Genomic DNA, 27,449 nt, shown 5'->3' on the forward strand with positions numbered 1-27,449 from the left:
TGACCAAAAATTGAACTGGATTAATTACTGTGGCTACAAGAACAGATCAGAGTCTGTGAATCCTGCAGTGATTAACTCACCTCCTTTGTCCCCAGTGCCTAACTGTCATCTACAAGGCACAAATCAGGAGTGTGATGGAACATGCTCTGTTTACGCACAGATGCAATTCTACCAACATTCAAGGAGCTCAACACCATTCAAACAAAGCAACCCTTTTGATTGGTAGCACATCCACAACCTTCAACCATTCCACTTCCAACACCACTGATATCTGATGGCAGCAGTATGTACCATCTGCAAGATGCACCAGTAACACATTAAGGTTCTTTCGAAAGCATATTTCAAGCCCGTGACCTCGACCACTGAGAAGGGAAGGTTAGATGATGTATAAGGAACAGAGCCAAAGGAACACACCATGCTGACTTGGAGCCACATCATCAGTCCTTCACTATTACTAAGTGAAAATCCCAGAACTCCCTTTCTCATAGCACTGTAAGTATTCCTACTCCCCAGAAGATTATAGTGGTTCATAAAAGCAGCTCACATTCTCCAGCGCAATCAGCCAATAGGCAGTACAAAGTTCATATCTCACGAACAAATAAAACAAAAATAAAATGGTTTTAACAGATTAAAATTGATTCCTGCACAGACACAGTTGAACACTTGGTCAATTTTTTTCCTGAGATGCAAAAGAAAGTCCTAAGAAAGTTGCCATTGTGCATAAAAGAACAACTGGTCAGCATTTAACATGCAGAACAGGCATGTGAACAAGTAGCAGAGAATAGGTATTGTCCCCAGGACAGTAGCACATCGAGCATTCAAAACCTTCAAAAGTGGAAAGGTACAAACAGGAAATAAGGTGGTAAAGAACTACACAAGAATTCCCCACTAATTTCACCATCCATACATAACACAGACACCAGTTTGCATAGGTCAAACAACATCACTTTTTGTTATTTCCTTTGGAATCAATTATAAAGAGTGGCATTTTCCCCTCCTCCAAGGTGGTGAGCAGGAAAGATAACTTGATGCATTAGCCTTGGAGAGATAATCACCTCCAACCAACACCAATTGGTTAAACAAATATCATAATCGTTTGCATGAGGCATTTAAAGTTGTTTTAATTCTGGGAGGATTTCAAAAATATGCACATCGACTCTTTAACCTGACTTTGTCCAATAAGGTGGACAAAGACATCAGAGGGAAGACATCTTGCCTGGGAAAGGAAAGAACACTGCCTCAGAAAATCAATTCAGAGAAGTGGAGCTCTTCTTATAACAACAAGATTATATTTTTTCAATTCTGAGGGTCAACTACAAAGTTGACTCAAAAAGTCCACTACCACCATTGTGAATGCGACATCAGAGATTTCCAAACCCCATTTCTCCTTCAGTGAATTGAAATTGTATTTTCAGTCTGCTATGCTTCCAACAACATTCCTCATGAAATACAGCAATCATGCTTTCCACAGCTCTACGTACCCATGTTGCATCCCTAGAAGTTATAAGCTTTGCATCCACAGGTATGCGTTTCCACTAGCGTAGAGGAGGATTAAGTTTTTATTACCATTTTAACATTGTGTAAATAAATGGTTATCCCTTCTTGATTTAATTCTACTAGAAAGACTAATTTGTGTCTGTCTTAAAAGCCACAGGCCTGAAGGAATTTGAACACTCCTTCTTTGAAATGCATTTTATTGCTGTCATTCAACAAAAGCAGCAAAATAATTGGGAAATTATCTCATACAACTTCCCTTTCCATAAGACCATGTATAAAACATTCAGCCAGATTTACATGTATCATTTTATTTAATGTTGCTGACCCCTCCCATTTCTTCAGACTTATTCAGAAATGGCTCATTAACTGACAAAGTATCATTAGTGTAGATGTGTATCATTTTTATGCTTGGTAATTATTCAATTCACTCTCTCTATTAATATCCCTCTTTCTTAAACCTTTTCAAAGTAGATTATTTTTCTCACATTCATTCTGTGTGACGAAGAGAGTGCTTAAAGATGGATGTATGGTAATAATCCCTGACACAGTGGTAGTACAAATTACTCAGAATGATTTAGCGAAGTGGACATTTCAAGAATGCAATGCTAATTTTATACCTTGGAAGTAGTGGCGTCAAATAGCAGTTTTCCCGATTACAATTTGATGGTGCATGAGTGCAGTTACATAACTGAACTTTGCAGAATGTTGTCCTCACCTTACTGCTATTACAAAAGTTTGAATAAACCTAGAAAACCAAAAAGAATAATTCCCCTCCGAAATAGCCGAGCAAGCCATTGCATCAAATCACAACAGAAAATTCAAAGAATAAACCAAAGACAGCATCCAGCATCTAGCTGGCTTTGTGGTCCATTTGCAGCAACAGCAGAAATGATTTCAACCACAATCTGTAATCTCATAGCCCAGTACATCCCTCACTCTACCACGCCGGGAGTAGCACCGGGCATACGGAAAAAAAAAATCCTGAAGCTACAACTTAGGACAATTGCATGGATGATGAATAAGGATAAAAAAGAGATAAGCTATTCCACAATGAATAAATCAGCTCAAAATGTGCAGTTCTGTCATGAACAGTGGTAGGCAAATCAATATCCATCCAAAGGAGCAGACTTCATGAGTTGTCCATCAACAATGATGACGGAGCCTAGAATGAGCAAGCTGATCAGCCTGAAGCAATTGTAACCAATTGAGTGGGTGGTTAATCGCTGCTTTTTTCTGAGGTTCCAGTGTTATCGAGATCAGTGTTTAGTCAACTTGATTTACTCTATGTGATATCAATAAGTGAATGAGAACTCCAGACACAGCAAAATAAATGAGCCCCGACAAACATCACAGCCACTCTATCACAGATATGAGCTCCAGAAGTAGCAATGTCTCAAGTTAAACTGTTCCAGTATTACTACAAGAGTCATTTACCTGGCAATGTGGAAAACTAACAATATTCTGACCATAAAAAAAATAAATCTGATCCAGACAATTCACAGCTCATCAATCTACACTCAGTATTCATCAAAATGATGGAAGGTATTATTGGCAGTGACTATCAAGTAACACTTACTTATCATTAAAGACAAATGTACCAACTTGATTGGCAACAAGACACAAAAATAAAATATATGTTTGAATTCTGAAGTAAAAACAAAATAAACTATAGAAACTCAATGGGTTTGGCAGCATCGACTGAAATTGAAAGTGAATATTTTGAGTCCAGTATGACGCTTACTCAGAACCAAAGCAAAAGATAGAAAGATTATAGGCTTTATACAATCATGAAAGAGAGAGGTGAGGGTTCAGAAGGAGAGATCAGGGGAAGACTAGAAGTTGAGCAAGATTAAAGATCATAGATTTCACAGAAAAAGTGAAGTGAGTGGCAATTGTACTGAAGGAAAATAGGTTCAGAGCTGGTATGAAGTCCAGAAAATAGTTCAGCTCTGCTGATCGGCTGCTCTGCTTGATCAGCACCCCAGAAATCACCTAAAATATTCACTCCTTCAGCCACTGGCACAGTCGTAGCAATGTGTACCATCTGTAAGGTCCTCTGAAACAATCTGCCAAGATTCATTCAATAGCACATTCCAAACTCACAGGCCATTGACTTGGAAATATTTTGTTATTCTTTCACTATCACTGGGTTGCAATCCTGGGTCTGGCTTTCCTCGCAGCACTGTGGGTTTATGTGTATCTCATGAACTGCAGAGTTCACCACCAGTGTTGCAAAGCGTAATTAGGGATGTGGAATAAAGCTGATTTTGTCTGCAACACACACACTTCAGGAGCAAATTCCTAATAAGTTCATTTAAAGAGAAGTTCAACTCATTTTTGCTGAAACCAACTCTCCTTGGATTGGGATTCTAGATTATAAATAACTGTGTTGTTAGCTCACTGGTTCACAGCTATCTGGGGCATAACATCTGGCCAGCTCAACACCTGCTCATTTCTCTGCTCCCAGATTCAATAGAACAAATAGAAACAGCTGAAGTCTTCCACTGACTAGAATTAACAACAACTAGCTTGATCCTTCAGTGCTCTGAAACTGTACGAAAACCTAAGCCAATTTATTACACATAACATATAGGTTCTACTTAATTATCAAAAGACAACAGACAAACTTCCTTAAACACTATAATACTGTTACAGATCGTCTGTGATGAAGCCAAGATACACTACACAGGATGCCTTGTACATTATGCTTTTTATTTGAAATGCAGCCAAGTTTGAAAAAAAAGGAAGTATTTCAAGTTTACTGAGGTTTACTATTTCTGGCAAGAAGTACTTTGCTTAGAAAAGCCTGTACATCAATAGAGCAAAAAGCAAAATAATGCCTCGTTGGCAAGCTTCAAAAACTTAGTGAGAGGATGTGAATCTGCCTGATGAACTGGAGAGAGTAATGAAGGAACTAACATCTCAATCCAAGACATAGTCAATGCTACATCATTGTCAGATGAGATGAGAGCACAATCAACATGGGACCCTTCATGTTTATTACTATACTTTTATCTTATCATTTTCATGGTTATATCAGGTCCTCAGGCGATCTTCCTTGATCTTGAAGGATGACAGAATGAACAACGTTAAAGGCTAGGCTATAAACTGGTGCACAGTTATTGAGTGCTAAGTAGATTTCTGAACAGATGCAATACACTACTCTGGAGTTGCTGTTGTCAAAATTTAACTATCTCGTTTTGTGCTCAACTATTACGCTCACTGAGTTGAGCATCTATATAAAATGAACTAGACATATAAAAGTATCTGAATAATGACCTTTATCTGGCAGCTGGTTGCTGACTACCACTGGAGTCTCTTTGGCTTATCTTTTCTTTGATGATGGCTTTGAAATGACTGCACAATTTTACAAGCTACACTTCTTAAAATAATGACTGGATCAAAATTCAATTATACACCACTAAACAGAGATGGCAATCAAATAACTCAGACAAACAAAATCAACAAAGCAAATTCATACTACTGAAGAATCTTGATTATAGAACAACACAGACGGGGAGTATTTTCTTTAGATAATCAATTTCCGGATAATCGAATGCTAGATAACAGTTTAGCCAAGCATTGGGACCTTGCGATCTTGTTTGGATAATCCGAAATTCGGATAATCGAATGCCAAATAATCGAGGTTCCTCTGTAAATCTTCAGAAATCTGTAGAAATCACTGGAGTGATCAGCTAGATTATCACATTCAATTCTGGGTGCCACGCTTAGGAACAAAGATGGTGCAGAAATGAATTACCAGGATGACACGAGGGATGAGTGATTTCAATCTTGTGCGGGGACTATGACCAAGGGACCAAAAGTATGGTTGCTAAATTTTCTGGTGACAAAGATAGGTGGAAATATAAGGTGTCAAGAGCACATCATTTATCTAATACCCTTTGTCAATTATTTAAATCAGTGGGCATAAGTTTGACAGATGAAGCATAGTGTGATAAAATGTGAAGTTGCTCGCTTTGGCAAAACAACCGAAAATCAGCATCCTATTTAATTGGAAAGAAATTGCAGCAACTATGACATGGTGGATCTGGGAACCCTGGTACATATATCATAAGAAGTTAATACGCAAGTGCAGCAAGTGTTTGAGATGGTATTTATTGTGAGGGAATCAAGTACAAAAGTAGTGGATTCAGTGATGTAATGACAACACCATTGGACTAGGAATCCAGAGGCCCAGAGGAATTTACTGGGGAGATGCATGGAAATCTTAACATTCCAAGAGTTGAATTTGAATTAATTGAATAAATTCGCAATATAATGCTGCTCCTGATGATAGCAACCACGAAAACTACAATCACTTGTTGTAAAATCCCATTTATTAATGTTCTTTATTGGATGAAAATCTACCAGTCTTATCCAATTTAAACATATTCAAATCCAGAATATTGCAAATTGGAGTCCTCTTTAAAACTGCTTTCTCTGGAATACATATATTCCGTGTGTAATATTTCCCATGTGACATGAGACCTCATTTAACTGTGCTATAGTAGTAAGTAGTTTTGTACAGATATGAACAATGGTTTCTCGGGGTTCACACCATCCGATTACGAACACAATGATTTCAAAATGAAATACTACTCTTGAAAGGAACAAAAGCCTTCACATGGAGGTGAACAAGAGACAATGGTCATCCTGGCATCATGAGGAGCTGCCCATAGCCACTGTCTGAAAGGATTTTGACAAGTATTGGCACAACATATATGACCAGTCTCCAAAATAAGCTATGTCAATAAGGATAGATGGGCAGTGAGAGGAGCTGAGGAACAAGTCACTCTCTGTGTGGGAAAAAGGAAAAACAAATAGAAAGATAAAGATGCCACTTCAAAACCACTGCCCCGTTCCTCCCTTCTACAGCACAGCTTTGGAATCTGTGAAGTCATTGTCATATACTTCTTTGTTTAATTAACTAATGGATCATATCTAAAATTAACTAATGGATCATATGTAAATTGCTGTTCCAAACCATCTCCTTAAACTAAAAAGAAAATTGCTTTAAGTTGTCAATGGACCATGTTAAGTCTCTGTGATCATGTATCAGCCAAGAAAAAAGTCAACAAGACCACTGTGACGTGGTTGACTCTCAATTGCCTTCTGAAATGGTCTGACAAGCCACTCTGCTCAAGGACACTTAGAAATGGACAGCAACTTTGCCAGCGACACTCCGATCCCATGGAAAAAATAAAGCAAGTATTGCTACACAGCTTTACAAAGTCTCGGTGAAATTCCATCTGTAAGACTGTACACTGCTTTGGACTCCTTATTTAGAAATAACTGTTCATTCAAAGCGAGAGAGAGAAGGTCCAATTCTGCGGATGAAGAGATTAGTTTGTGAGGAAAGATTGTTAAACTAAGTTACAAGTTAAGCTTACAGCCATTCCCGTTTAGAAGTATGAGAGGTGAACTTATTGAAAAACAGAGCTCCTGAGGGGATTTGAGAAGGTGGGTGGTAAGAGGATCTTTCTACTTCTGGGGTATTCTATAATTAGAAGACAAACTTTAAACAGTAGGGGTCTCTGATTTCAGATTGAGATGAGCATTTAATTTTTCTTTGTTGATCATTAGTCCGTGGAATTATTTTTCCAAGAGAGCGGTAAATGCTGGTTCATTGAATTTATTGAAGGTTGCATCAGGTAGATTTATGATCAACAAGGGAGCCGCGAATTAGCTTAGCCTTGGACTTATCAAATGGTAGGGCATACATGAGAGGCCAAGTAGCCTCCCCTTGTTTCTGACCTTGTATATCAAAGCAAGTTAAGTGGTGGCACAAAGATGATATTCAAAACTGAGGAATTTTAACAGAGAAAGTAGGGAGCAACTCCTTCCTCAGGATAATGCCTTGTTAACCATAAATCACAGATTTGAAATAATTAATAATTTAAAAGTATAAATGAGGAGAGTTTTTTTGTACAGAATGCCGTTAATTTTGAGAATGCAAGATCTGAAACAGTAGTAGAAGCAGATTCCACAGGAGCTTTCAAAAAGCACTTGAACAAGTTTTTGAAGATGACATATATACAGGAGTTTGCAGAAAAAGCAAGAGCGACTGACTAACTGGGGCAGCACTTGATGAGTGCTGGCACAAACTGAATAGCTCCCACCTGAACAGACGATTCTATACTTACATTGGTTGCAACGATCTAGTACCCCTTCAGAGTATAGGATACATTTAGGATGTTGACTTTATAAAGCTATTAAGGTGACTTAGAGTCATAGGGTCAGATAGATGTACAGCACGGAAACAGAACCTTCGGTCTAACCCATCCATGCCGACCAGATATCCCAACCCAATCTAGTCCCACCTGCCAGCAACCAGCCCACATCCCTCCAAACCCTTCCTATTCATATACCCATCCAAATGCCTCTTAAATGTTGCAATTTTACCAGCCTCCAACACATCCTCTGGCAGCTCATTCCATACATGTATCACCCTCTGTGTGAAAACGTTGCCCCTTAGATCTCTTTTATATCTTTCCCCTCTCACCCTAAACCTATGCCCTCTAGTTCCAGACTCCCTGGCCCCAGGGAAAAGACTTTGCCTATTTACTCTATCCATGCTCCTCATGATTTTGTAAACATCGAAAAGGTCACCCCTCATCCTCCAACACTCCAGGGAAAACAGCCCCAGCCTTTTCAGCCTCTCCCTATGGCTCAAATCCTCCAACCCTGGCAACATCCTTATAAATCATTTCTGAACCCTTTCAAGTTTCACAACATCTTTCCAATATTCAAACAGTAGCCTAACCAAAGTCCTGTACAGCCACAACATGATCTCCCAAACTCCTATACTCAATGCTCTGACCAATAAAGGAGAGCATACCAAACACCACCTTCACTGTCCTATCTACCTGTGACTCCACTTTCAAGGAGCTATGAACCTGCACTCCAAGGTCTCTTTGTTCAGCAACACTCCCCAGGACCTTACCATTAAGTGTACAAGTCGTGCTAAGATTTGCTTTCCCAAAATGCAGCACCTCACATTTATCTAAATTAAACTCCATCTGCCACTTCTCAGCCAATTGGCCCATCTGATCAAGATCCCGTTGTAATCTGAGGTAACCTTCTTTGCTCCACTACACCTGCAAATTTGGTGCCATCTGCAAACTTACTAACTATGCCTTTTATGCTCACATCCAAATCATTTATATAAATGACTAAAATAAGTGGACCCAGCACCGATCCTTGTGGCACTCCACTGGTCACAGGTCTCCAGTCTGAAAGGCAACCCTCCACCAGCACCCTCTGTTTTCTACCTCTGAGCCAGTTCTGTACCTAAATAGCTAGTTCTCCCTGTATTCCGTGAGATCTAACCTTGCTAATCAGTCTCCCATGGAGAATCTTGTCAAATGCCTCACTGAAGTGCACATCGATCACATCTACCGCTATGCCCTTATCAATCCTCTTTATTACTTCTTCAAAAAACTCAATCAAGTTTGTGAGATATGATTTCCCACACACAAAGCCATGGTGACTATCCCTAATCAGTCTTTGCCTTTACAAACACATGTACAATCCTGTCTCTCATGATTCCCTCCAACAACTTGTCCATCACCGACATCAGGCTCACCGGTCTATACTTCCCTGCCTTGTCTTTACCACCTTTCTTAAACAGGGCCCCATGTTAGCCAACCTCCAGTCTTCCAGCACCTTGCATGTGACTATCGATGATGCAAATATTTCAGTAAGAGGCCCACCAATCACTTCAATAGCCTCCCACTAAGTTCTAGGATACTTCTAAACAATATTGTTCCGTAAAGCCATGAGATATAGGGCTGAATTTGGCTATTCGCATGACCAAGTTTGCTCCACCATTCGATTATGGCTGATATGGTTCTCAATTCCATTCTCCTGCCTTTTTCCCAGAAGCCTTGATGACCTCATTAATCAAGAAGCTATCATCTCAGACTTTAAAACACTCAATGGCTAAGTCTACACAGCCCGCTGCAGCAATGAGTTTCATAGATTAACAACCCTATGGCTGAAGGAATTCCTCCTCATTTCAGTTCTAAAGGGTTGTCCCTTCACTCTGAGGCTGCAGTTTAGGTCCTAGTTTCTCCTACTAGTGGAAACATCTTCTCCACGTCCAATCTATTCAACGCATCTCAGTATTCTGTAAGTTTTAATGAGGTTCCCCCCCCCAAAACCTCTAAATTTGTCAAGTACAGAGCCAGAGTCCTCAACTTTTCCTTATAGGAGAAGCCCTTCATTCACGGTATCATTTTTGTAAACCTCCTCTGGACCCTTCCAAGGCCAGTACATCCTTCCTTAGTGGAGATAGTAAGTGCTGCAGATGCTGGTGATCAGAGTCGAAGAGTGCGGTGCTGGGAAAGTACAGCTGGTCAGGCAGCACCGTTAGATACAGGGCCCAAAATTGCTCACAATATTCCAAATGCAGTCTGATCAATGCCTTATACAGCCTCAGCAGAACACCTCTGCTATTGTATTCTCGCCCTCTTGAAATGAATGCGAACATGGCATTCACCTTCCTAACTGTGAACTGAACCTGCATACCTGAGTATCTTGAACTAGGACTCCTAAGTCACTTTATGTTTCAGATTTCCAAACCATTTCCTGATTTAGAAAACAGTCTCTGCAGAAGAAACATTGTCTTTCTAGCCCAATGAAGAAGAAAGAGTGCAAACCCAATGCACAAAGTCACCACGACATTGCCATGAATTTCCAGAGTTCAAAAGTGCTTCCTGCCTCACTTAGTTCATTCTTCAACTGTTGAGTGCCTTCAGAAACTCAGAATCAGGGCCCATTAGAACTTCAGAGCAGAGGGTCTACCCGAAACAGAAATTCCTGCACCCTGCCTCCACTAGTCCATGTCCTTATTCGCCCATATCATCCTGTCCCCCATCCCCCAATCCTGCATCCTCATTCTCAGCTGCTGAACCCCTTTTCAAAAGCACGTGTACTTCTCAAAAAGCAGCGCAGACCCACTGCAATGACATCATATATAAAATTGCGTGTCATGCTTAAAAACAGTTGCCCGTAGTTGTGGGCATCAGCAGACACTGCCTAAGATGGAACAAACAAATGCTTTCACTCATTAAAAAAAATTTACATTTATATTGTATTTTAGAGTACCTCTGTGATTTTACAACCTATTAAATAAACTTGCTTATTATGTATATTCTATGTTGCAATGTAAAGTAACAGCCAATTTATGCACAACAGGGTCCTCCAAATATCAATTAAACTTGATCAATGTTTTTTCAGGTTGAGAGATGATTCTTAATTATGATACAACAGAACCTCCTGCTCTTTTTTGAATTGGACTAAGATATTTTTTACACCTACCTGGGGGAGGCAAATGCCAGAAATCTCACCCAAAAAGTAACTGCCTGAAAGCAGCACTGAAGAGCCAGCATCAATTATGTCCTCAAATCCCTGAAGTAAATTCCCTACCCCAGATCACCCATAGGCTTTGGCGTACTCCAGCAATAGCTGATATCTGCTGTGGGTGAGCTGGTAGCACTCTCACCTCTGAGTCAAAGGTTTGTGAGTATATGTCCCACTGCATAGACGTCAGCAAGAAACTGACATCTCAGTGAGGCAATATGTAAACGCTTCCTTTTGGAGGAGATCTTCTCTCAAGAGAAGGTGAAAGGAATCCATGATATCATTTTGCAGAGTTGGGAAGTTGCTCCTCGTGTTCTGTGCAATAGTTATTAGCTCACTAACATCATTTACAAAAGAGAGCAAATCTTTCTCACGTTGCTGCTTCCACATTTCCTACATTACAGTCCTGACTATACTTCAAAAGACTCAATTGGCTGTAAACTACTTGGAGATATTATTCTTAGGTTGTGGAAAAGGTGCTTATAAATGTAAAGTTTACTTTCAGAAGCTCCAAAAGTGACTGACAAGAGGTACAATGCACCCACCAGGGGAGCTTTGAAGGAAGAGCCATGCCAATGTATCTAAGCAAACTGCCGAAGATTTTGAGATGATGCCTGAATCTAAACTTCATACTGTGACAGAAAGAAACAACTTAATAATACAGTACAAACACTAACAGTATTCATTTTTTGCTACACCCTTGTGATGGTTGAAGCAGATAATTATAATGTTAACTAGAAAAGACCAGTGTATGAAAGCTCGAATTACATGTGATTATGAGGAAATTGTGTGCTTAAGGGGTAGTTCCCAGAGAGGGCAGAATTTGACGTAGATCAAAACGGGTATCTCAGTCCCTGGCTGGAGAGGCAGCAATAGCTCCATATTGTCTCTTTTTAAGGACATTTTGCCAAATTAAATACCAAGCAGGCCCTGGGAGGATTTCCCCAAAATCAAATGCCCCAGGGGTGAGTATTCCACCTCATGAGAGCAGCAGCTCTTCATTGCTCAGCAGTGCCACCAGGGAGGCAGTGGTTCCTGCAGGTAAGACACCTACCTAAGGTCAGATGTCACTGAGAGACACAGACCACAATTAAGTAATGTCAGGAGAGGGGAGGGGGAATGGGGGAGGCAGGAGTAGAAGATGGGGTGGGGCAGCAGTGAGGGTGAGACAGTAATTCTCAGCATGTCTCCACTGCATCAACACATAACCCCCACTCTACCGATGTCAGGGTCCTTCAACAAAGTACTTAGATCAAGGAAACATCTCATATCCACAGAACCCTGCGAGCAACTCCTACTGGATTTGCTTTTGGGATTGCCAACTTAGCAAATTTCCAATGGGACATAATCAGGGTCAGGCAGGAGAGCAAAATGAATCTGACCTGCCACCCTCCAAGTGACTAAATGGCCCCCAAACAAGCTCAAAATAAACCTCAGGGAAAGGTGGGAAGGAGAAGAGCAGTCAAGTCTAACGCAACATGTTCATATCACCAATTGCACATATCACCAAATTCTTAAGGGAACTGTGTTTTTCTTATTTATGCCTAGGTGATGCCAACTGAATACTTGGTCTCTCACATGAATTCATACACATAAGGTGCCACAAAAGCTGTACACACCTGACAAACTGTTGACAATGAAGCATGTACAGGAAACACCACTATAGTATATATTTTTGCTGGATCACTTCCCTTTAAGCCTGGTGTTGAGGAGAGGCATTACCCCAAAACAGTCCATTAGCAGCTCAGCTAAATTAAGAAAGTGAACGGAAAGGATGCATACCAAGAGGAAGTGATACTCAAAGGAGGAAATGCATAGCAATGAGCACAATTAGACTTTGAATGAAAGAAATCAATGAAAATCACGGCAATAAACACTGTAATACATGACAATAGAGGAAAAGAAAAAGAAAATGGCAGAAGATTAACAGAATTGTGGGAGAGAAAAATAATGTCAGTTTTAACTTAGGGACAGTGACAGGCCGAGGTGGAGGAAAGTTTGAAGGGAAGAGTTAAAGATTTTTACCACACAATGCTTAGTAACAGGGTCAGAACGTATCATTGTTGATGCTAACAAAAATCAAAACTCTTTGGTGGCAATGTGCCCTCGAGCTCAAAATAAGCAATGCACGATCCATTTCATATCTTCAGCTTTTAGATTTCACCTTCTTGCATTCATGTTGTGCATACCTACTACTTAAGTTACAATGCAACTCGATTACAAGCTTGTAATCAGAGCCATTGGAATGACTGTGTCGACTTGCCTTTTTAAGGTTGTTGATCACTGTCTGCCAGTTTTCTAGCATGGCATGTATGCAACACATTTAGCACCATGAAACTCTCAGATGGACCTCTTCCGCTGCGGGAAACTTATGAGCTGAAGATTTTCTTCTTTTCCACTCTGCTCCACACTGAAACTCTGCCCATCCAGCCACCTGACCTCACTGTACCTCCATCAGCTGCCATCATTTCAACATATAAGTGCAATGCACAAGGTGTGAGGAGAGATCTTAAATTGTCTTTTTTTAAAAAAAAACAAACTGGAATTGCTAGTTACTTTTAAAGTGGACTGTTGCTGGACTCAAAATGGCTGCTATTGACCACAGAAAACACAATGTGGCTAAGGGCAATAAAGTTCCAAAGGTTTCTAGGAAACAAAGCTAACCCATAACTTTGGTGGAGTTTCCTATAATCCTATAAGGGCAAGAGTAATGCAGGTAGAGCAAGACAATGAAGGCACATCTTCCACCTCTGAACCTGAACTAATAAAAAAATTAAAGTTCTTAAAACTTATATTTGAAATAGCGCTAATGATCCGATAATTGTCATCTACAAAACAAAATGGTGTTGACCAGGGACATCAAAATTATCATCCAGGCTGAACTGACCCATCCAGGAATGGTGTCAAATGACTAAAACTCCCCTAGTCCTTGAACAGCTTTAATTATATATATTGCTGCTGTTGTTTTGCAGATTAAAAAAAAGACCTTCGGGCCAACGGTCCACTTCGGGGCAGCGAGAGGCGGGAGCCGGGAGGAGGTGACGTTGGTGCGAGGTGATTGTTGGGAAGGCCGATAAGTATATTTAAACTTCTTACCTTCAGGCCAGCGAGGGAGGAGCAAGCAAAGGACTTCTGGGAAGGGTAAGTAGAACAGTTTATATTTGTGTGGTTACGTTACCCGAGACACTACTCCCACCCATCCTCCTCCTCCTCTAACCTAAAAAAAAGTTGTGGGAGCCAGATTGACAAGGTAAGGTAACTAGTTTATTTCCTAATTCTTCTTTTAGTAGTCACTTCGGGAGTTAGAATAGTGGGAATGGAATTTAGGGCAGTGGAATGTTCCTCCTGCAAAATGTGGGAAGTAAGGGACACCACCAGTGTCCCAGCTGACTACATCTGTGGGAAGTGCACCCAACACCAGCTCCTCGAAAACCGCGTTAGGGAACTGGAGCTGGAGTTGGATCAACTTTGGATCATTCGGGAGGCAGAGGGGGTTATTGACAGGACTTAGAGAGGTAGTCACTCCCCAGATAAAAGAAAAAGATAGATGGGTGACAGTTAGGGGACAGAAAGGGAACCGGCAGGCAGTGCAGGGATCCCCTGTGGCCACTCCCCTCAACAATAAGTATACCGTTTTGGATACTGTTGGGGGGGGGATGACTTACCAGAGGAAAGCAGTGCGGCACCCACTACTCAGAAGGGAAGGGGGAAGAGGAGCAGAGCAGTAGTCATTGGGGACTTGATAATTAGGGGGACAGATAGGGGGTTCTGTGGGGACGAGAGACACTCATGGTTGGTGTGTTGCCTCCTGGGTGCCAGGGTCACTGATGTCTCTGATCGTGTTTTGGGGATCCTTCGGGGGGAGGGAGAGCAGCCCCAAGTTGTGGTCCACATTGGCACCAATGACATAGGTCGGAAGAGAGATGGGGACTTGAGGCTGAAATTCAGGGAGCTAGAATGGAAGCTTAGAGCTAGGACAGAGTTGTGTTCTCTGGTTTGCTGCCTGTGCTACGTGCTAGTGAAGTGAGGAATAGGGAGAGAGAGGAGTTGAACACGTGGCTACAGGAATGGTGCAGGAGGGAGGGTTTCGGGTTTTTGGATAATTGGAGGTCTTTCTGGGGTAGGCGGGACCTCTACAAGCAGGATGGTCTTCATCTAAACCAGAGGGGTACCAATATCCTGGGTAGGAAATTCGCTAAAGCTATTAAGGTGGATTTAAAATAATACAGCAGGGGGATGGGAACCAAGATTGTAGGACAGGTACAGAAGAGGATGAGAGTAGGGAGTTCCCAAATTAAGTATCTGACACTAGCAAGCGAGAACCTGGTTTTAAGTGTGTGTACTTCAACGTGAGGAGTATCCGAAATAAAGTGGGTGAACTGGCAGCGTGGGTTGGTACCTGGGACTTCGATGTTGTGGCCATTACGGAGACATGGATAGAGCAGGGACACGAATGGCTGTTGCAGGTTCCGGGATTCAGATGTTTCAGTAAGAACAGAGAAGATGGTAAAAGAGGGGGAGGTGTGGCATTGTTGATCAGGGACAATATTACAGTTGTAGGAAGGATGTTTGGGAACTCGTTAACTGAGGTAGTAGGGGCTGAGATTAGAAACAGGAAAGGACAAGTCACTATGCTGGGAGTTTTCTATAGACCTCCGAATAGTCCCAGAGATGTAGAGGAAAGGATAGCAAAGATGATTCTCGATAGGAGTGAGAGAGGCAGAGTAGTTGTCATGGGGGACTTCAACTATCCAAATATTGACTGGGATCACTACAGTACGAGTACAATAGATGGGTCAGTTTTTGTCCAGTGTGTGCAGGAGGGCTTCCTGACCCAGTATGTAGACAGGCCTACAAGGGGTGAAGCCACTTTAGATTTAGTATTGGGTAACGAGCCTGGACAGGTGTTACATTTGGAAGTAGGTGAGCACTTTGGAGACAGCGATCACAATTCTGTCAGGTTTACTTTAGTGATGGAAAGGGATAGGTGCACTTCACTGAGCAAGAGTTACAGCTGGGGAAAGGGAAATTACGATGCAATTAGGAAAGATTTAGGAAGGGTAGAATGGGGAAGAAAACTGCAGGAGATGAGCACATTAAAAATGTGGAGCTTATTCAAGGAAAAGCTCCTGTGTGTCCTAGATAAGTATGTACCTGTCAGGCAGGGAGGAAGATATAGAATGCGTGAGCCGTGGTTTACTAAGGAAGTGGAATCCCTGGTAAAGAAGAAGAAGAAGGCTTATGTTGGAACAAAATGTGAAAACTCAGTTCAGAAGAGCCAGGAGGAGACATGAGAAGTTGTTGGCGGATAGGATCAGGGTTAACCCTAAGGCTTTCCATAGGTATGTGTGGAATAAAAGAATGACGAGAGTTAAATTAGGGCCAATTAAAGATAATAGTGGGAAGTCGTGTGTGGAGTCAGAGGAGATAGGGGAGGCACTAAATACATATTTTTCGACAGTGTTCACTATAGAAAATGAAAATGTTGGTGAGGAAGATACAGAGATACTTGCATCTAGACTAGAAGAGATTGAGGTTCACGAGGAAGAGATTTTAGAAAGACTGCAGAGTGTGAAAATAGACAAGTCCCCTGGGCCGGATGGGATCTATCCTAGGATCCTTTGGGAAGCAAGGGAAGAGATTGCCGAGCCTTTGGAATTGATCTTCAAATCATCATCAGGAATAGTGCCTGAGGACTGAAGGATAGCAAATGTGGTTCCCTTGTTCAAAAAGGGTAGTAGAGACAACCCTGGTAATTACAGACCAGTGAGTCTCACTTCAGTTGTTGGTCAAGTGTTGGAAAAGGTTATAAGAGATAGGATTTATAACCATCTAGAAAAGGATAATCTGAGCAGGGACAGTCAGCACGGTTTTGTGAAGGGTAGGTCATGCGTAACAAATCTTATTGAGTTTTTTGACAAAGTGACCAAACAGGTAGATGAGGGTAAACTGGTTGATATGGTGTAAATGGATTTCAGCAAGGCATTCGATAAGGTTCCCCACAGTAGGATATTATACAAAATGCGGAGGAATGGGACTGTGGGAGATATAGCAGTTTGGATCAGTAATTGGCTTGCTGAAAGAAAACAGAGGGCTATAGTTGATGGAACATGTTCATCTTGGTGTCTGGTTACTAGCAGCGTACCGCAAGGGTCGGTGTTGGGTCCACTGCTGTTCATCATTTTTATAAATGACCTGGATGAGGGCTTAAAGGGTGGGTTAGTAAATTTGCGGACGGCACTAAGGTTGATGGAGTTGTGGATAGTGACAAAGGATGTAGTAGGTTGCAGACAGACATAGATAGGATGCAGAGCTGGGCTGAGGGGTGGCAAATAGAGTTTAATGTGGACAAGTGTGAGGCAATAGACTTTGGATGGAGTAATCGGAATGCAAAGTACTGGGCTAATGGTAAGATTCTTGGGACTGCAGATGAGCAGATAGATCTCGGTGTACATGTACACAGATTCCTGAAGGTTGCCACCCAGATTGACAGGGTTGTTATGAAGGCATACAGTGTTTTGGCCTTTAATAATAAAGGGATTGAATTCCGGAACCAGGAGGTTATGCTGCAGCTGTACAAAGCTCTGGTACGGCCACACTTGGAGTTTTGTGTACAGTTTTGGTCACCGCATTATAAAAAGGACATGGAAGCTTTGGAAAGGCTGCAGAGGAGATTTACTAGGATGTTGCCTGGTATGGAAGGAATGTTTTATGAGGAAAGGCTGAGGGCTTTGAGGCTGTTCTCGTTAGAGAGAAGAAGGTTGAGAGGTGACTTAATAGAGACATACAAGATAATCGGAGGGTTAGATAGGGTGGACAGGGAGAGCCTTTTTCCAAATATGGGGACGGCAAACAGGGAGGGGACACAACTTTAAAGTGAGGGGAGATAGGTATAAGACAGATGTCAGAGGTAGTTTCTTTACTCAGAGAGTAGTAAGGGTATGGAATGCTTTGCCTGCAACGGTAGTAGATTCGCCAAGTTTAAGTACATTTAAGTCGTCATTGAAGAGGGAAATGGACGTACATGGAATAGTGTAGGTGGGATGGGCTTCAGATTAGTATGACAGGGCGGCGCAACATCGTGGGCCGAAGGGCCTGTACTGCGCTGTAATGTTCCATGTATGTATGAACCTTTATTTCAGACATTTTTTTTTAACATCAGAACAGAGCATAGCAAGCAGCTTCAGACTCAAATAAATTCTATCTCTGGTCTGAACCTTTCTCAAAACCTGATGTCTGGAAAGAATCCTGTATCTACCTGAAAACTGAAGTCATTCCTTGGACACAACAAAGTGTTGTGATATACACCATCACCTATAACCACGTGTATCCAAGCTCCTGTGAAAAAGATCCACCTTCACTGGATTTCCCTTACTGAACTCCATGAGTAGTTGTAATTGGGGCTTCCTTTATTTCTCACTTTCTTCCTTGTATGCTTGCACCTGTGTGTCTGTATGTGCATTGTAAAGACTTTCTTCTGGATTTTGAATACATTACGAAATGCTCCTTTGTTTTGATTTGAAAGATTCTGCTGTGCAGTTTTAAGAAATTTGATTTCACAAACAGAACGTTGAGGGGAACACAGCCCTTCCCTACAAAAGGTAAAAGAAAATAAGAAAAATAAAAATAAAACTACCTCTGCTTACAGCCAGAAAAGGAGGACCATAAAATAACTCAATTCACCTCACCCTCCTGTCTATAACATACTGCAAGTTAATTTAAGGTTGAGGTTTAGTCAGTCATTCAACGGCATTCAAAAGTATTCACATCAGGACTTATTCTTTATTCTGTATTTTAAAACGAAAATCAACTATTGGTATCTGAAATGATTATAACTATGCACATAACAATATTGGATCATTGCTAAATGTCTGCAGTAAAGATCAATTGCCTAAAGAAGTCTGGAGTCTAGCTGTGATAAAATGAAGAGATGCAGCTGCAGAATCAATTGATTGCGTATATTCACAATCCACATTGATTACTCTTTTTTGTCACTTGAGCAGTTGGAGAAAGCAAAGAAGGAACGATATTGTTGACAATGTCAAATTTCACGTACGTGAATTTCACTGCTGCTGTAACCTTTGCTGCTGAATATTTGTGCTTTTAAATGTTTAGGTTGATGCAGGTCAATGACAATTTGAACTGGTCTGAGCACGAGTTCAATTTGAAGCAAATGAGAGGAGATAGGGGGCTATTGGTGACAGAGGGTTGGAAAACGATAATTGAAAAAAAACTAAACCAATCTGTGTTTGCTGTCCTGGTCCAAAGTAATGCTTACCTTACTTTAAGACACAGCTTTTAGAGATTTTTACATCTTAAATCACAAGATTTCAATGTCTGTCAAATGTATTTGTTTATCTCAGTAGTGCTTTAAGTTGTGTTGAATCTTAACTTACAGAAAGATAATCAGCATTTCAGAAAAATAATTATTTTTCGCAAATTAATTTACAATGTGATAATAAAGCAATGCACAATTGTGTCAAGCCTCCTGTTATTGCAACTGTTCGTAGGTAATGTCAGAGAGACATCTGCGAGAGAATATTGAATTCTCGGGGAAACGAGGACCAAGTGTATATACATGTTTGCCTGCCTGCATGTATGCATGTCTTGAATCAATGGGTCTTGTGGACAATTCTTGCTCTAATTTCTCAATTTCTTAAGGTTTCTACAGCCCTGAACTTGACTTAACAGGTGGTTTAACAGGCTTTATTTTTCTTCCAACCCTTCTGTAATGAGTTAAACATGGTAATTATCTGATACACCTTTGTATAGTCAAACAAATAGAAAATGTCAGAAAAATTATATAAAGAAAGTGCCATAGTAAATTGTTAAAGGGACCCAGCAAGGTATTTAAAATGTCTGCCCTTTAAATATTTTTGAAAAATCTGACTGGAGTGTCATAAAAATAGTTCCATTTCATTTTGTCTGTTGGCATAGGCTTGATTATTGCTGCATATCTCCCACTATCACAGTGGATTGTCTCTTAGTTCACAATATAAATGTCTGTTCCAAGTAGTTATGGACTCTCTAAACTGGGACCAATAATTTCAATGCTTGTTTCTTAAGGAAGTAAAATAAGCCAAATGTAGTGAATTAGCTTTTATCAATTAGAGCTTTATTTTTAAAGCAGTGAGTTTTTCAATTCACCCGAGAACTTACCTCTTGTCTCTTCTCATCAGTATTTAATATCAAGTCCTACCCTGTTAGCTGAGGAACCTCATATCCCATGCACTTTGTGTTTACAAACCAACACAGGAAAACCTAATTTACATCTCCTATTCCCTCTTGCTTGACACCACCTAATGCCTTATGTTATACCAGTGTTATTGTCCTTTCCAATGCTTTGTACACCTTGTTTACTTTTGCTAACATTGTATGCCAATTCTAATTCCCCAGCAAGTTAATTTTAACACTCCTGAACACCACTGTGCAAACCACTCTGCAAAGACATTACTGCTATTTCTCTTTAGGGAGAAACTGTTCTGCCTGCACAGGTGCCATCTCCCTCAGAACTGGTCTCAATGGTCCATGCATCCATAGTCCTTTCCTTGAGCACCATCTGCCCAACCATATATTCATCTGCTCTGTTCTACTTCTACAGTCAGTGGCATATGATACTGGAAGCACCCAAGATTATTGTCTTTGAGACTCTGCTTGCAAGTTTCTTCTCCAGCTCACTAAATTCTGCCTGCAGAATGTTCCAAAGATGTCATTTCTCACAGTTGTACCTTTGACATGTCCTAATTTTTCCTCAAATTAACACTCTCTGCTCCAATCAAGGTGGGCAGGTCCTCAGCCATATCCAAGCCACCTCCTGCACTTCCGCCCTCACCATTTCTCATCTGCGCCAGAACTGCAACAGAGTTCCTCTTATCCTTACTTTCTATCCCACTAGCCTTCGAGTTTGAAGAATCATCCTCAGCTGTTTCCATCATCTCCAGTAGGATGCTAGCACCAAAAACATCTTCCTCTCCTCTCCCCCTTGCCATTCTGCAAAGACAGTTCCCTTGACAACATCCTGACCCACTTCTCTTTTACTTCCAACACCTCTTCAACTCCTCTCTGGCACCTTCCCATGAAATAGCACAACAGTATTACTAGGTGAAAGTCATGACTGCAGATGCTGGAGATCAGAGTCTAGAATAGATTGGTGCTGGAAAAGCACAGCAGATCAGGCAGCATCCAAGGAGCAGGTAAATCGACGTTTCGGGCAAAAGCTCTTCATCAGGTATGAGGGCAGAGGAGTTGACCTGGGGGTTGCAGTGAGAGAGAGAGAGAGAGAGAGACTCACTGAAATCCTTGTGGAGAGCGGAGGAGAACATCTTCAAGGTAGGCATCCTTGCAAGAGGATTCGCAGTAAGATTAAAATCAACTTGGCGAAAGTGAGCTCTGCAGATGCTTGAGATCAGAGTCTAGATTAGATTAGAGTGGTTCTGGAAAAGCACAGCAGGTCAGGCAGCTTCCGAGGAGCAGGAAAATCGATGTTTCAGGTAAAAACCCTTCATCAGGAATGGGTTTTGCCCGAAACGCCGATTTTCCTGCTCCTCAGATGCTGCCTGACCTGCTGTGCTTTTCCAGAACCACTCTAATCTAATCTAGACTCTGATCTCAAGCATCTGCAGAGCTCACTTTCGCCAAGTTGATTTTAATCTTACTGCGAATCCTCTTGCAAGGATGCCTACCTTGAAGAAGTTCTCCTCCGCTCTCCACAAGAATTTCAGTGAGTCTCTCTCTCTCTCACTGCAACCCCCAGGTCAACTCCTCTGCCCTCATTCCTGATGAAGAGCTTTTGCCCGAAACGTCGATTTACCTGCTCCTTGGATGCTGCCTGACCTGCTGTGCTTTTCCAGCACCACTCTATTCTAGACAATAGTATTACTGTCCTTTTATACCTGTCTTCCTCTTTGTTCGAGTCTCTGGACACATCTTCTAGGTAAAGCAGTATTTTACTCATGGTTTTTTCAATCTAATCTACTCTATATGGTGTTCACAAAAGCTCTGCTTTGTCTGAAACCTTCTGTTCGCTTACTATTTCAATATATTACCGAGCTCTCATGCTTAGGAAACAGCATCTCATTCTCCATTTACATACTTCAGTCTTCAAAAGTCGACATTCAGTTCAACAACTTGAGACGCTGAAATTTGTTCTCCATTTTGATTACTCCTCTCCCCACATAAACCCCCATTCCTGAGCCATGCCAGTGTCTTGTTTGCATGGTTACGCTATCTACTATTGCTTCTCTACCATCATTAGTCCTTTCTTTTGTGTTTGCTGTGGGGCAGCTCAGCCATCCAATCCACTAGCTCCCCCCTCCCCTTTTTCTGCAGCACAAAACCCATCACTTTTCAAGCCCCTTTTAGTTCCACAGAAGGATCATTTTGATTTGAATCGTTAACTCTGTTTCTCTCTTCACCGATGCCGTCAGACCTGATGAGTTTTTCCAGCCTTTTCCCTTTTCAAATCATTGCTCCTGTTTATTTCTTGATACACCAGTAAAATGTAAGAAAGGTTTGGATCTGCGGGGTCAGTTATGCAGTTTTGATGGGGAAAACAATGCTCAGTCCGCCCACTAAGAAACTAGGAGGTCAAGATGGAACTCATTCTATGTGGATGCACAACATCACAGGGCAAGGGGGATGTGGCAGTGAAAAGCAGTCAGATAGTACTTTATTTCAATGTGTTGGGCAGATCTTGTGATGGACTGGCAATATCTTCTTGTCCAATGTCCATCACATGTCACATCCTCAGACACATTACGTAATGTTCCATTTTCCCTTGCATGTCATGTAAAATATTAAGACATCACCTCCGAGAAGGCACAATCTATTAGTTAACTCTGTCACAGTGCTCCTCATTGTTCAGTCAACTCCATCCTTCACAGTGCATTAAATTATCAATTCAAGATCTTACAACAGATGCAATATGTTCTATTCTATAGATCCATGAATTGTTTCTCAAGGTCGCCAAATTGGGCAATGAACAGTGTGCTTTTGATATCTGAATTATTTATCTGGAGGGCCATGTTAAACTAATTACTGTCACATCTTCCATTCCTGAATCAGGATTCCCACTCAGCACGAGCTATTAGCAATCATGTCAGGAATTTGACCATCACAACAAGAGGTGGCAGATTGCATCATTCTGTACCAAATCAGAACTGGTTTCACAAAAATAATTGAATGCAAACCCAATGTGGATGTTCAAACCAGACAGGAATTCTTGGAAAATTGAAATTCCTAGTGATAGAATGGAATAAAGGGAATTTTGAGTTGCTGTGAAACCAGTTTCGGGGTGACTGAATCAAAGAAGTATGCATACTCACTGAAAAGACACTTGGAATGTTATTTTTCACTACTTCCTTATTAATTTTAATTTCACTTTTCCCCAGACAACAACACATACTTTTTATATTGTGGCATCTCAGTGGATAGAGTTGCTTGCAGGCTCGCTCATCCACATACCAAATAGAGTCAGAGTACAACACGGAAACAGACACATGCTGACCAGATATCCCAACCTAATCTAGTCCCATTTGCCAGCACTTGGCCCATTTCCCTCTAAACCTTCCTATTCATATACCCATCCAGATGCTTTTTAAATAATGCAATTGTACCAACCTCCACCACTTCTTCTGGCAGCTAATTCCACACATGCACCACCCTCTGTGTCCCTTTTATATCTTTCCCCCTCACCCTAAACCTATGCTTTCTAGTTCTTGACTCCACCACCCCACAGAATAAACTTTGTCGATTTATTCTATCCATGCCCCTCACGATTTTATAAATCTCTATGAGGTCACCCCTCAGCCTTTGACACTCCAGGGAAAATAACCCCAGCCTATTCAGCCTCTCCTTACAGCTCAAATCCTCCAACCCTGGCAACATCCTTGTAAGTCCAAATTTTACAACATCCTTCCGATAGGAAGGAGACCAGAATTGCATATAATATTTCAAAAGTGGCCTAACCAACATACTATACAGCTGCAATATGACCTCCCAACCTCTATACTCAGTGCTCTGACCAATAAAGGAAAGCATACCAAACACATTCTTCACTATCCTATGACTATCTACCTGGAGCTATGAACCTGCACTCCAAGTTCTCCTTGTACAGCAACACTCCCTAGGACCTTACCATTAAGTGTTTAAGTCCTGCTAGGATTTGCTTTTCCAAAATGCAGCACCATGCATTTATCCAAATTAAACACCATCTGTCACTTCTCAGCCCATTGGCCCATCTGGTCAAGATCCTGTTGTATTCTGAGGTAACCTTCTTCACTGTTCACTACACCTCCAAGTTTGGTGTCATTTGCAAACTTACTAACTGTACCTCCTCTGTTCATATTCAAATCATTTATATAAATGACGAAAAGTAGTGGACTCAGCACCAATCCCACATACAAAGCCATGTTGAATATCCCTAATCAGTCCTTGCCTTTCCAAATACATGTAAATATTGTCCCTCAGGATTCCCTCCTACAATGTGCCCACCACCGACATCAGGCTCACCGGTCTATAAGCTCCCTGGCTTGTCCTTACCACCTTTCTTAAACAGTGGTTCTACGTTAGCCAACCTCCAGTCTTCTGATACAAATATATCACCAAGGGGCCCAGCAATCACTTGCCTAGGTTCCCACAGAGTTCTAGAGTACACCTGATCAGGTCCTGGAGATTTATCCACCTTTTTGCATTTCAAGACATCCAGCACTTCCTCTTCTGTAATATGGACACTTTTCAAAATGTCACCATCTATTCCCCACATTCTATATCTTGTATGTCCTTCTCCACAGTAAGCACTGATGCAAAATACTCATTTAGTATCTCCCTCATCACCAGTGGCACCACACAAAGGCTGCTTGGTTGACCTTTCAGGGACCCTCTTCGCTCCCTAGTTACCCTTAATGTACTCGTAAAAACCATGTCAGATTTGCGTATTTTTAACATAGTATCTCAGAGTCCACAACATGAGTGACCTGTTCTGAGCTCTAAAATTTCACTGGGTGTTATAGTTATGGAGCAAAACAATGAAGGAACAATTTAATTGGCCAGAAAGATTTTTTTTGACAAAGGTGAACATCACTCAGATGTACACTTGAAGTACATTCCATCTTCCTTTTAAATACCTGCAGTTTTCAGAATAATGGCAGCAATTCACCAACATGAGTGCCTGAATTAGAAGTGTAATTGCACCAAGTGATATAGTTTTGTTGCTATTACTTCAAATTTGCTTCCAAGACAAGAAAATGCTTTATTGATCAATTTATTATAATGCTTGAGTGAAAAAAATAGCAGAATGTTCAGTTAGAGAAAGTATCATGTAGTGGAGGAGACTTACTGTATGGAACACATTCATACTGAACTTCAAGATACTTGTAAGTTCCTGGGCAAGGGTCTGGAAACACATCAGGTCCAGCTACAACTGAGCATTGGGTACGATTATTACATCTGGAAAAGAGAAGTAATTGATTATTGCCAAACAGTTTGGTCCAAACAAGTGTAAGGCACATAAACACTGATGTGTTACATATCTGAAGACAATGTTGGTAAGGTATGTTGTACAATAGGCAATCAAAAATGATTTTCAATATTGTTTATTTGCAGTTTCTCATTGATGCCACTAAGAAGCACAGATATCTATCCAGTTGGAGCTGGGTACTTCATCCACAATCCACCCATAACCTTCAGCATTTCAAAATTAATATAATCAGTGTATTAGCTTTTTTCAAAGATTTATTGTTTCACAGCAGATAGATCAATGGAGCTGAGGAAACAGGTTATGGTTAAAGAGTAGATTTAGCTGCAGAATACCTTGTAAACTTTGCTTTGTTACCATTAACATGATTCAGACAAGACATCACTATCAGAGCTTGCATTGCTGTTGAAACCACAATAACATCACTGTAAAACTGTTCCGAAAGAGTTTTAAGGATCTACCTATAATGCAATTTTACTGGTACTACAAAGCAATTTCCATTACTCCATGATCTAAAGATTGAAGTGCAAATTTAGAATCAAGGCCCAATGCAATTTTGCTAGTACAAGTCGTCTGAAAAGAGAAAGTCTCACACCACCTGTAATTTCAAACTGCATGGTATCCAACATTATTAGGAGAGCACTATAGATGAATCAATGGCGATTTTAATGTTAAAGAACCCAGACACTCTTGCCTGTGCATTTGTCATATCTGCATCTTAGCTCTTGGACAAGAAAATACTTTCTGAACACTTATTCCAAAGGAGGATAGAAATCTGAAACAAACAAAAAATTCTTTGAAATACACTACACCTTCAGAACACTGAACAGAGAAACAACGCTAGCATCTAAAATCAAAGGTTCTTTCATCAGAACTGGGAAAGGCTGGAAGAGTATTTGATCCTATGTTTGTGAATGGGTGAGTGAGGCTGGTGGGGGTGAGGGAGGTGAGGAGAGAATAGCTTGGATAAGGACAACATGAAAAGTCTGTGAAAAGGTAGGAGAGATTACATGACAGAAGTGTTGGTGATGCAGTGTCAAAGGCAGTGGCAAGGGGAACGTAAAAATATGTGGTGTCTAGAGGAGGTGTCAAGCATGAGATATTTGAACTGTCAGCAAAAGTCTGTAAGGATCAAGCAGAATGGGGTACTGCATCACAAATATGATAAAATAAAAAAGCTAAAATACAATCTTAGGGTGCATGGTGACATGAAGTACACAAGTTGCTTGACAGAACTGGAGTTTGTTTTGAAAATCAGCAGTTTACATATAATCTCCTCCACAACTCTCCAAGATACCTGTGCTCCTCTAATTCTGACCTCTGGCGCAGACATGATGAACTGAACATCCCTTTCTGCACTGCAATAATTTTTGTGTGGCCCAGTTTTAACTTTTCAATTAGTGGTGGCTATGCCTTCAGTTACTTCGAGTCATAGAGGTGTATAGCACGGAAACAGACCCTTCGGTCCAACTCGCCATGTCCCGACCTGATACCCTAAATTAATCTAGTCCCATTTGCCAGCGCTTCGTTCGTATCTCTCTAAATCCTTCCTGTTCATGTACTCATCTAGATGCCTTTTAAATGATTAATTGTACCACTTGCTCTAGCAGCTCATGCCATATACATACCACACTTTGCATGAAAAAGTTGCCCTTAGGATCCTTATAAATCTTTCTCCTCTCACCCTAAACCTATGCCCTCTAGTTCTGGACTCACCCAACCCAGGGAAAAGACTTTGTCTATTTAACATTTCCATGCCCCTCATGATTTTATAAACCTCTATAAGGTCACCCCTCAGCCTCTGACATTCTAGGAAAACAGCCCCAGCCTATTCAAGGTCTCCCTATAGCTCAAACCCTCTAATCTTGGCAACATCCTTGTAAATCTTTTCTGAACCCTTTCAAGTTTCACAATATCCTTCCTACAAGACAGAGACCAGAACTACACACAATATTCCAACAGCGGCTTAACCAATGCCTTGTACAGCTGCAAACTCAGGAATACCCTGCCTCAGATGGAGTTAAACCTGGAAAAGTGTGAAGCAATTCACTTTCGAAGGTCAAATTTGAATGCAGAATACAAGTTTAAAGGCAGGATTCTTAGCAGTGTGAAGGAA

General features: G+C 41.1%; 1 protein-coding gene across 17 annotated transcripts in view; it reads right to left on the reverse strand.

The window, feature by feature from the left end:
* The window catches only part of LOC122563699 (adhesion G protein-coupled receptor L3), a 681,177-nt gene that overhangs the window by 255,097 nt on the left and 398,631 nt on the right, over positions 1 to 27,449 (reverse strand). For all 17 annotated transcript variants that reach the window (XM_087995292.1, XM_087995289.1, XM_043717974.2 and 14 more), the window contains one exon: positions 25,196 to 25,305. In XM_087995292.1, coding sequence (XP_087851418.1) covers positions 25,196 to 25,305 — 110 coding nt within the window. The remainder of the gene's footprint in view (positions 1 to 25,195; positions 25,306 to 27,449) is intronic.

Source organism: Chiloscyllium plagiosum, unplaced genomic scaffold, assembly GCF_037043375.1.
Source record: "Chiloscyllium plagiosum isolate Xiang-an unplaced genomic scaffold, Cpla_swu_hap1 HiC_scaffold_2, whole genome shotgun sequence".
Lineage (NCBI taxonomy): Eukaryota > Metazoa > Chordata > Chondrichthyes > Orectolobiformes > Hemiscylliidae > Chiloscyllium > Chiloscyllium plagiosum.